At 37.2% G+C, this 12,261-nt stretch overlaps 1 protein-coding gene across 6 annotated transcripts in view; it reads right to left on the bottom strand.

The window, feature by feature from the left end:
* The window catches only part of Stag1 (STAG1 cohesin complex component), a 383,606-nt gene that overhangs the window by 198,748 nt on the left and 172,597 nt on the right, over nt 1-12,261 (bottom strand). For 5 of the 6 annotated variants that reach the window (XM_087562318.1, XM_087562317.1, NM_001433817.1 and 2 more), the window contains one exon: nt 6,719-6,923. The exons of the other annotated variant lie outside the window; for it this stretch is intronic. In XM_087562318.1, the coding sequence (XP_087418444.1) occupies nt 6,719-6,923 (205 nt within the window). The remainder of the gene's footprint in view (nt 1-6,718; nt 6,924-12,261) is intronic. 6 annotated transcript variants of the gene reach the window in all.

Below are 12,261 nucleotides of genomic sequence, written 5' to 3'. Positions count from 1 at the left end.
CTTATGCTCAAGAAGGGGCATGATCTTTGCCAGCCGCAGATAGTTTAATTCTTGGGATTCTGGAGAGGGTATGGATGCCAGAACCCAGAGATGGGTCAGAGACACTTGGAAGAAAGCAGGTGTTGCTGCCTCCACTACTCTTGGTTTGTTCTGTCTGCTATTGCTGGATTTCTATTTCGCTGGACTGCTGGATATTCTGACAATGAAAACTGGATATGCCCCTAGAAACATGAAGACCCTAATCAGCAGTAAGTAGCCTGCAGAGGTTTATGTGCCCTTCCGTTCTTCTTTCTCTCCTACCTAGTGTTGGGGGATTGGAAGGGATCGGGATGGATAAAGAGTTGGTAGTAATAAAGAGGTATAAGAACCAATAAAATAATAAAACAAATAAGCCAACACGCATAGTCTTTGAACTTGAGGATTAAATGGTTCCTGTCCATCTTATCTAGTCTCCAAGATTTGTCTTCCGAAGTAAATAAAAATTATCATCTTTTACTCCATGTCATTCATTCATATATATATATATATACATGTATATGTATACATGTGTATATATACACATACACACGTACATATATAATTCAAATGAATAATTACTGTCCACCCAGAATTATCAGAAAATCTTCTGTTCAAAGGAGGTGACCATAAATCTAGGATTTTATACAATCAATCTATGAAAGAAGTGAGTAACTAATATAAAAATAATGGGATGTATTACTAAGGAATTGCTGAATAAAGAATTTATTCTTTAGAACTTGGAATTAAAAAAAAAGGTTCAGTACATTCTATTTTCAATACCTAATACCTGTCCATTATTCAAATGTAACTAATAAATGACAATTATGGCCAGAGAAGCAAATAGCTAAGTGCAGATCTTCACTTGGTTCCTCTCATTCAAATTCAATCTCACAGTCTCAGTCCCAGCTTTGTAGCACAGCAACTGATGCAGCTTCCCTTACCCACCCCTGCCTAGTCTCCAATGGATCACACAGATTCACCCTCCAGACTTCCATGTCCCCACTCATTGCTTTATTCCAGCACTCAGACCTCCAGAAGGCATTTCCTGGTAACCTGTAAGCCACTCCAGGCAGAGAAGCAAGTAGGTTAACTATGACTCTTCACTTCCCCATACCCTCCTCCAAATCCAAAGCAGTCTTATCCTTCCCTTTATAACAGACTACCTATTGTGATGACTTCTCACTGTCCCCATTCCCAGGAGACAAAAGAGATCCTGGTAGAAAACCCTGCTTGCCTCCCTCATCTGGATCCCCAAGGTCTTATCCCAACCCAGCCTATTTCCATTCTTGTCAGCACCTAATACCCAGTAAGTCATTTTACCTGTAAGTATAAGTGGTTACAACTATCAGAATCCCAGAAATTTCCTAAGAGGCAGCACACAGCCATCACACTCTCATCGGAACCAGAGAGAAAAACAGGAACCAAGAAAACAGAAAACCCGTCTAATAAAAACAAGATTAGATATCAGTAGTTAGAATTGAAACCTTCCCAAACCCAGGTGCTTAGATGCCAGAGAAAAACACTCCGAAGGTTTTGAGTACTGCAACAAAACTGAAGCAGGAGACGAAGACCTTAACATACCCTTTATGAATGTGACAGAGGTCCTCAACGGGGAAATTAATAAATCCCTTAAAAAACTATGAAAAAATTAACAGTGGAAGGAAATGAATAAAACAGTTCAATAACTGAAAGTGGAAATAGAATCAGAATGAATGAAAAATAAAAACTTTAGGAACTTGAACACGAACCTCAAAGACAACCCTCGCCAACAGAATACAAGAGATAGAAAACAGAATCTCAAGACACTGAAGATGTGATACAAAAAATGAATACCTTGGTCAAATAAATTATTAAATCTAAAAAATCCTGGGACAAAAATCCAGAAAATTTATTTTACATTATGGCAAGACTAAATCTAAGAATCCTAAGAAGAGAGGGAGAAGAAACTGAGGTCAAAGGGCACAACATTTGGTGTCAACAAAATTATGAAGAAAAATTCTCCAACATAAAAGGATAATTAAAGTACAAGAAACATAGAAGACCAAAAAGACTGGACCAGAAAAGACTGACACAGAATGATTAAAACACTAAACATACAGAAAAAAGAAAGGAAACAAAGGAAAAAGACAAACATATAAAGGCAGACCTAGTAGAAAAACTCTTGAGTTTTCAATGGAGACTCTAAAAACAGGAGTTCTGGCAGACATTCTACAAAATCTATGAGACCACAGATGTCAGAACTGAATACTATACCCAGCAAATCGTTCAATCACATCAAACAAAGAAAGTAAGACATCTGTCACAAAAAACATCCAACATAAGGCACTAGAACAAAAATTCCAACCTACAAAGGGTAACCATACATCAAAACCCAGTAAGAGGAATCAAGAAACACTGCCCATTGATAAGGCTGAACACAAACAGTCTCAATTCCTCAATAGAAAGACGAGATGAACAGATATGAAGCAGGTTCCATTCTTCTTCTGAATCCACGAATCAAACCTCAACATCATGGATAGTCACCATCTCAGAGAAAAAGGATGGGAGGAAAAAAGATGCTATGGATATGGACCCAAAAACCAAGCTTGTGAAGCCATTTTAGTATCCAACAAAATAGACTTCAAACCAAAACTAATCAGAAGAGATAAGAAAGGACACTCATACTCGTTAACAGAAAAATTCACCAAATATAAAATGGAATTCTTAATATCAATACACTAAACACAAGGGCACCCATGCTCAAAAAGGAAATACAACAGCTTAAATCACATACTAGTACTCAAGCACTGACAGTAGGAGACTTCAATAACCAACTCTCCAATAGACAGGTCATCCAGAAGAACATTAGACAGAGAAACGGTGGGGCTAACTGACATTACAAACTAAATGGACCTAACAGGTATGTACAAAACGATTCACCAAACACAAGAGAACCTACTCCTTCACAACAGCTCACAGAGCTATCTCCAAAGCTGACCGCCTCCAAGGACATAACGTAAGTCTCAGCACAGACAAGAAGACCAAAGCAACACCTTACATCCTGTCTGTCCACCCTACTCTAAAATTAGGTACTAACAATAGAAACGAGCTTACAAAATTATGAAAATTAAACAACTCACAATGGAATGAAAAAAGGTAAGAAAATAAACTCAGTACAATTGAATAAAAATGAATGTATATCACAGCAAAGTTAATAGAACACAATGAAGATGGACCTAACAGGCAAATTCATAGCACTAAGTGCAAACAAAAAGAAACTGGAGACACTAGTGATTTAACAGCACACCTGAAAGTTCTAGAGCCAAAGTGGGGCAGGACGGGGGTGGGGGGGTGGGGGGGTGGGGGGGTAGAGGAACTGGACAAAAATAGCTATGATAGAGAATGAACAAACAACACAATGAATCAGTGAAACAGAGTTGTTGGTTCCTTGAGAAAATCACCATGACTGATAAACCTTCATCCAAATGAACTAAAAGGCGGAGAATATTCAAATTACAAAATTAGAGATGAAAAGGGGACATACCAATTGAGACTGAGGAAATCCAGAGAACCATAAGGATGTACTTTAAAAACCTGTATTCCACCAAACTGGGAAATCTAAAATAAATGGATAATTTTCTCAATAGACACCACTTACAAAAGTTAAATCAAGATCAAACAAACAATTTAAACAGACCATTAACACCCAGTGATATATAAGCAGTCATTAAAAGTCTCCCAGCAAAAACGGCCAGGGCTTGGTGGTTTTAGCACAGAATTCTACCAGATATTCAAATAAGAGATTATTGCTAATCTCTTCAAATTACTCTATTAAATAGAGATAGAAGCAACAGTGTTTAATTTGTTTTATGAGGCTATAAGTGTCTTGATATCAAAACCACATAAGAACCCAACAAAGAAAGAAAACTTTAGACCAGTTTCTCTTCTAAATATAGACTGAAAATTTCTCAATAAAATATTTGGAAACTGAATTCAAGAATGCATCAAAAAGGCGATCCACCATAATTAAGAAGGCTTATCCCAGAGATGCAGGTATGCTTCTTATATGATAATCAATAAATGTATTCAGTCATATAAATAAACTGAAAAGAAACAGCCACATGATCATCTCATTAGATGCAGAAGATCTTTGACAAAATCCAGCACCCTTTTATGATACAGCCCTGGAAAGATTAGGGATATAAGAGACATAAGTCAACATAGTAAAGGCAGTGTGCAGCAAGCCCATGGGAAACATCAATTTAAGTGGAGAGAAACTCAAAAGCAATGCCACTAAAATCAAGTACAAGGCAAGGCTATGCACTCTCTCCACAGTTATTCAATATAGTACCTGAAGTCGTAGCTAGAGCAATAAAACAACCAAAGGATTTTAAAGGGAAACAAATGAGAAAGGAAGAATTCAAACTATCTTTATCTGCAGGTGGTATGATAGTATCCAAAAGTGATGCTAAAAATCCCATTAAGGAATTCCTACAGCTGACACTTGCAGCAAGCAAAATAGCTGGATACAATATTAACTCACAAAACCCAGGATCCTCCTATATATAAATGACAAATGGACTGAGAAAGAAATCAGGGAAACAACAGCGTTTATAAAAGCCTCAAAGTACCCAAAATATCCTGGGGTGAGCCTAACCAAGGAAGTGAAAGACTTGTATGATCAAAGCTTTAAGATACTCAAGAAAAAAATTGAAGAGGGTATCAGAAGATGAAAAGATCTCCCATAGTCATGAATTGTTAGGATCAATACAGTAAAACAGAGCCATCCTACCAAACGTAATCTACAACCAATCAATGCAGTGTCCATCACAACTATAAGGCTATTCTTCACACAACTTGAAATGACAAAAGTTTTCTATGAAAAATACAACTTGTGAAAAAATTCTGAATAATAAAAGAACTCCTTAAAGGTAATCAAATATGAAGTTCAGAGCTAAACAGAATTCTCAACAGAGGAAAGGCAAGTGGCTGAGAAATGTTCAATATCCTGAGTCATAAGAGAAATGCAAATCAAAACTGTTTTGAGATTTCCTTTTAAACCCATGAGAAAGACTAAGATTGATAAGCAGGGACAGCACACACCGGCAAAGATGCAAGTAAGTGACACTCATTCACTGCTGCGGGAACCGCAAACCTGTGTCGCCACAATAGAAATAAGTGTGGCACAATCCACCTCAAGAACCAGCTACAGCACTATTGCACACACCCAAAGGATGCTTCAGCCTACAATAAGGACACTTGCTCTACAATGTTCACTCTTCCTCTATTCACAATAGCCACAAGTTGAAAACAACCTACATGTTTATCGACAGATGAATGGATAAAGAAGATGTGGAGTACTCAATGAAGAACCAGTCACTAAACAACAACAACAACAACAACAACAACAACAACAAAATATACCTATCAGGTAAATGGATGGAATTAGAAAAAGACGATCCTAAATGAAGTAACAGAGATTCAAGACAACAAATATGATGTGCATTTGCTTATATGTGAATATTAGATGTTAAGTCAATGATAACCAAGCTAGAACCACTAGAACCACAGAGATGAGGTAAAAAGAATGGGGCTAGGGGGACAGGGCAGATAGGTCCCCCTAGGAAAGGGGAACAGAATGGACAGTTATGCATGGGTTGGGGGCATCAAGTGGAGACAGGGAGGGAAGAGGGACACAAGGAAGGGAATACAAGGAGAAACAGTTAACATTAAATGACATTTGAGGGGTAATAAAAAAACCTTATGGAGTAAACATTTTCTATACTATAGACACATAAAGGAGAAGTAAATGAAATCATCAAATAACAAGGAAGACAGAGATCCAATCAGTCATCTCTTGTCCAAACAAAACTTCCACTATCAGGACTAGGTTACATCTAATTGAGCTGTGGCTGACAATACCTATACAGCTAAATGAATGAGAGCATCAGCTACAAGTCAGTGTCTTGATACAGGGAAGTATGATAAATGCTACCAAAAAAGAAATATAAACACCAACCTAGTCATAAACACTTTGATCTACAATGGCCTCTTGCCTAAAAGATAAGCTAGTACAAATTGGTGGCACAAAGCTTGCTGGAGTAACTAACATTTGATTTCATCTATGGCCCACTCCACAAGATGGAACCCATACTTAACACTGGTTGGGTGAATAAGAACCTCAGAATTGATAGCTCAGGGACATAGGGCAAACCAAATAATACTGTTCTAAAAATATACCTAACAATAAAAATACTAATGACATTCTGCTATATGATAGTTCAGTGCCTTGCTCAGCCATCATCAGAGACGCTAACTTTTGCAACAAATGGGAGTATATACAGAGACACAGCCAGACACTATGTAGAGTGTGAGAGATTGTGCAAGATAGTTTTATATCAAGTTGACACAAGCCAAAGTTATATGAAAAAGAGAAACATCAGGCTGTAGGCAAACCCATAGGGTATTTTCTTTATTCGAGATTGATAGGAGAAGGCCCCCATTCCTTTATCCTGGAAACAGCTATTTCCAGTTTTATTCTTAAGGCTGAAAAATAGCAAGTAGGAAAACTATTGCATATGAAAACAGCCATGTAAATAAATTCCAAGAAATTTTTATTTCTATTAAAGCACTAACTAAATTAACATTATAGAAAAAAGTTTCATTCCAAAAATCAAAATTTAGCAAACTCAATGAAAACAAAGAAGACTTGGTTACTTACCAGCAAGGGTACTTGTATGCCTAAAAGCTCTGACCTGGGAGTCTGACAAACCAGTCAAAAGGGAAATTACGGTGTCCATCATATATTCATCATAAATTATGCTATATTGACACTGTCGAATCAGGACTCCAATAAATTCACAAAAATTGGAACGAAATTTTTTCCACTGAGGACCAGGCATGGTAAGGGGGTAGTCACCACTGTCCTAGAATGTGTAAAAAGAACTTATTAAGTATCACAAGGTAATAGATCAGAATTTTATTCCTATATACAAAGAAATATTTTATTTCTAAATACACAATGAATTCTATGTGTACATTAATAGTGTTAATGTTTTTCCTTGAAACATCCACAAATAATTCATACAGTACTGAAAACTATCAGATTAAAATCAGTGTTTACTTCATTCTTCTTAAGATTCTTAATAAGAAATAACAGTACTAATTTATGTTTATATGTTTATGATGATTTGAAGTAGATATTGAAAAATAATAAAGTTTAAAGGAGTATTTACTATATTACCAAATATAACTATATTAATTGAGAGATGATGTAATCATATCGCTTTTAAACTTCTATTTTTTTATTCTCTTATACAGAATGGCAAACAGACAGAAACATCCAAAACAAGCACATGAAAGGCAAAAGCAACTGTAAGTAATGCCTGTTTCATTGTATCAGGTAATCACTACATCTGAACACAAGTCAGCAGACTTGGTAGCAAGCTCAAATCACCTTATCAAATCAGTTTACCATTTCTCAGTATTTCTAAATATAAAATTTTAAGAATCAAAGATTTCAAAAAGATAAACACTTAAAAAAAAAAGCCTAAAATTGACCTTTCACATGGCAACTTCATTTCCTCAAATTTTACAATAAACTCGACAATAATTCTACTTACTAGCTTCTTTAAAAGAAAACATAAAATGGAATCCTTAAATTGTTTGACTTTACTTAATTCACAAAATTGATTGCTGAACCTAATACCAAGGGTCTTTTTTTTTCTCCTGCTCGTAACATTTAAGAAAATACACACAAGGACAATTGGATATGGATGGTATAAGCCATTTGATAACCAGTCTTGATACTGGAGGTAGAACCAAGAGAATTCAGAGTTTTGGGACAGTATGAAATTTAAAAACAAAACAAAACAAAACAAAAGTCCCTATCTCAAAAACTGAGAGGTGAAATGGTAGGGGAGAGAGGAACTGAAATTAAACTGAAAAAGCAGTGATGCAAAAGCAACTAGCTAAGGAAGATGAGAAGAAATCAATGTCAATTTGGTAATTGTCACTGTGGGAAATTAAGGGGAGTTTGTGTACACTAAAACCTGTTTCCACAAAAGAAGCCTAGGGACAGGGCAGGGAAACAAGAGAACTATTACTTTTGGCAAAACATGCCAGCAAGTGTATGATCTTCAACTAGAATGAAAAAACCAAGGAATACAGCTTGCTTGTTCTCTCTATTGCATAAATCAAAAGCCTCGATCTGATGAGCACCAGAGTAGGGAGGAGTAAATGGCTCAAAACCAGAGTTAAAATAAAGATCCATTACAACTGAGACAAGAGAAAAAGAGCTTGTCTAGCGGGTTAGGAGTAGAAGAAGAAAAATACTGCCTTGGACTTTGTACCTTATATTGGTATCAACCAATGTACTGTTGGCTTGAAGATAAACATGAAGCACAGACAAAAGCAAAGGACTGCTATTGAAAGGAAGAAGAGAAACTGAAAGGATCCTTAAAGGACGCTAGTCATACATGGACATCACTGAGACACAGGCAAGACCATGAATATGTTCTTATCATTAATAGCAGGAAGCAACATCATATTGCCAACTTGTAGAAGACAAGGTGAGAAAGTGATTTCTCCTCTGGCCGCGGGAAACAGAGATAGCAGAAGTCTCTTGAGGTATGTCATAAGTAATTATAGTACGTCACAGATAAATGCAGCTATTATAAATCATCAAAGAAGCCTTTCTCTATACCGAAAGAAAACTATTACAGGGAAGCAAAATTGGACACACCAACAGATCATGGGAGTGCCAATACCAATGGATATATCTGCAACACAGCTTCAACATCAATAACTCAGAGAGCATCACAGAAGATGGGCCAGAAAGAGGGCTGTGATGACTATTCTTGGTTGGCAACTTGACTACAACAGGAATTAATGAAAGCTTAAATAGAAGGTATACTTATGAGAAATATTGTTTCTTAATTATAATTTGAAGTGGGAATACCCACTTTTAATCTGGACCTTTGAAGTGAAGATCTACCTTATATCAAGGACAGGAAAGGAGAATGTTTGCTCTCTTTGCCTGCTTGTTCCTGCTCTCAGTGGCCAGGGCATTTCTTCAAAGGCATTAGAGCCTACTCCATCAGGATTCTGCTATCTACTGAAGACCAACTGAGACACAGACTGAACAACTACTGGACTCTTGAACTGTCCATTGGAAGACAATCATTTTTTGGACTACCTGGATCACATCCTATAAGCCTAATGAATACCTGCTGTATATTTATTCATTCTGCCAATTCTGTTTGTCTACAGATCTCTAATACAATCATAAAATCAGAAAACCAAGAATTGTGATCTGAAACTGTCATTTTAGAAATGGCTACATAAACAAGACCCGAACAGTAAGAATAGACATTCTAACATAACACAGAGGCACAAAAATCTAGGGTTCCATCCTGAGACAAAGAATTACATGGAACTAACGACTGCTGAGTGAGAAAGAATCACCTCAGCACCCCAGAGGTCAATGCCTTAATTGGCCGATACACAGGACTCAGTCCTGAAGTCATGCTACACAAGTAACAAAAATGGACTCAATAAGGAATAGTTCTATATTTGTGTATAATCCCACACACACATACTCACATACACGTATGAAACAAAGGGGGAAATCATGTAATTATATTTTAAATAAAAATATAAAAATAAAATAAATGAATAAAAAAGGAAACCACCCCCCATAATATCCCAACCACAAAAACAGAAAAGTCTGGCATTAGGGAAATTTTAATCCATGGTACACTAAAAGCAATTAGAATAACAGAAGAATGACTCACTCATTTTCTGAATAGACTGAAAACCTACATCTTTAAAACCTTTTAGTTTTTATATCGCATGCAAATATTACCATCCAAAAATTGTTTAACAAAAAGAAATCTTTTTCAATGATTTCTTAACACTTGAGTTTGGAATACTCAGTTTGAATGGAATGGTTTCATCAAACCCCTCCACTCAGTTTCCAGGACCTATGGAATTTAAGAGTCAGTAGGGGCAGATAACATCGAAAGAACTGTCTTTCCATTTCACAGGATGGAAACTCACAGGGTGACAGAATACACAGGGTCTGCATACGTTCAACAGAATGGGGTCCTGATGCTGAGACGAGATGGAGATACGGGCTCCCACCCATTACGAAGAAACTATGTTCAAATGACATATTCTTGTATAGGAAAAAAACTCATTTTCTCCACTAAAATCTCACTTTGTACATAATCACATTTAAGGGTAGGCTCCATGCCAAACAGTAATTAGCAACCAAAAATTATCTCAATGGTATTCTCTTGTAGACAAGTTGCTTTTAGTTTTATTTATTTCACTCTTTTAGTCTTAGTGGTTTTCTGCTTCTGCTTATACATCTTGCTTTCCAACTTTATAATTTTATAATTTTATAATTTTATAAGCTGAATGTGTGTACCTCCATCTTTGTCTCTTTCTTGGATGATTTGAATAATGGTTTAATAATAGTTTATAGTCCACCTGTTTTTTTTTTTTTCTTAAAAGAGAGAAAGAAAGGGTGTGAGGAAGGGTAGATGAGAAGGTAGAGAGAAATTGAGGGAAGATACCAAAATCACAATATATTATATGAAAAATTACTTTCAATAAAATATACATTAAAAATAATTACTAAAATGTTCAATAAGAAAAACTTCTTAGCACACAAATGTATTAAAGAGATTCTTGAACATACATCACTTATGCATATAATGATTTTAGAAAGTGCAGTGTTATTGATGGGCAAGGAAGTACTAAAAACTTATTTGAGAACGCATCTTAATAAAGGAAAACAACCAAAACGCAGAATATTAACTAACAAAAGATAACAAAATGGAGAACATAAAAATTGGCACAAAGGATCCACCGTTACCAATATTCAGGAAAATCTTATAATGTCTTGAAAAAGAAATATGTTTGATAAATACAGGAAAATCATTAGATAAAAGATGAAGTATATATTTTGCAAACTATCTGATACAAATATATAGACAAAGTAATTTATAACTAATCAAATGATAAAATGTAAAAGAACAAATCATTCTTACACCAGTTCAAAAATACAAGAGAAAAAATTGGTGTGCATCAAAATATAGTAATACGATGTATAAGATGTAATTTGTACATATGTTTCACTATCCATCATATACTAGTGCCTGTTGGCAGAATTTAGAGGGAAAGTCAAGATCTTAAAAAGCAAAGAGCTTGTTTTTTATTCCCCTCCTGGTCTACTCTCTAACTGTTCCACATTGCATAACAACACCACCACCACCACCACCACCACCACCACCACCACCACCACCACCACCACCACCACCACCACCACCACCACCTCCACCACCCCTAACCACTTCTGGGGGCCTCCAGTCTCCTGAGGGTCAGGTACATCTTCTCTGACTGAACCCAGGACCTGGCAGTGCTCTGTTGTATATGAGTTGGGGGCCTCATTTCAGCTGGTGTATGCTTTCTGATTGGTGGTCTAGTAACAGAGAAATCTCGGGGGTCTAGGTTAGTTGAGACTGCTGGTCTTCCTACAGGGTTGCCCCCCTCCCCTTCCCCTCTCCTCCTCAGCTTCTTCCAATTTTCCCTAACTCAACCACGAGCAGCAGTTACTGTCCATTGGTTAGGTGTAAACATCTGCCTCTGCCTCTTTCAGCTGCTTGTTGGGTATTTCCGAGGGCAATCAGGATAGGTCCCTTTTTGTGAGCACTCCTTAGCCAAAGTAATAGTGTCAGGCCCTGGGGCCTCCCCTTGAGCTCGTTCCCACTTTGGGCTTGTGACTGGATCTCCTTTTCCTCAGGCTCTTCTCCATTTTTCTGCCTGCAGTTCTTTCAGACAGGAACAATTATGGGTCAGAATATTGACTATAGGATGGCACCCCTTATCCCTCATTGATGCCCTATTTTTCCTCTGGAGTTGGGCTCTACAAATTCCCTCTCCATAATGCAGAGTCCCTTTGAGTCTCTCACCTCCCAGGTCTCTAGTACATTCTGGAAGCCTCCCACTCCCACCCCCAATGTCCTACCTCCAGAGACTGCCTGTTACCATTCCTTCTGCTGGCCCTCAGGGCTTCAGTCCTTTTCCCCTACCCAATACCTGATCATGTTCCCCTCTTCCACTCCGTGTCCCTTCTCCCATCCATGTCCCTCCTTCCCTCCCCCATCCTATGATTGTTTTCTTCTCCCTCCCAAGAGGGTTGAGGCATCCTCTCTTGGGCCCTTCAGCTTGTTAACCTTTTTAAGTTCTGAGGACTGT

This window comes from Rattus norvegicus, chromosome 8, assembly GCF_021556685.1.
Source record: "Rattus norvegicus strain SHRSP/BbbUtx chromosome 8, alternate assembly SHRSP_T2T, whole genome shotgun sequence".
In the NCBI taxonomy this organism is placed as follows: domain Eukaryota; kingdom Metazoa; phylum Chordata; class Mammalia; order Rodentia; family Muridae; genus Rattus; species Rattus norvegicus.
Note: the sequence above shows the minus strand (reverse complement) of the source record. Positions and strands in the feature narration are given on the sequence as shown.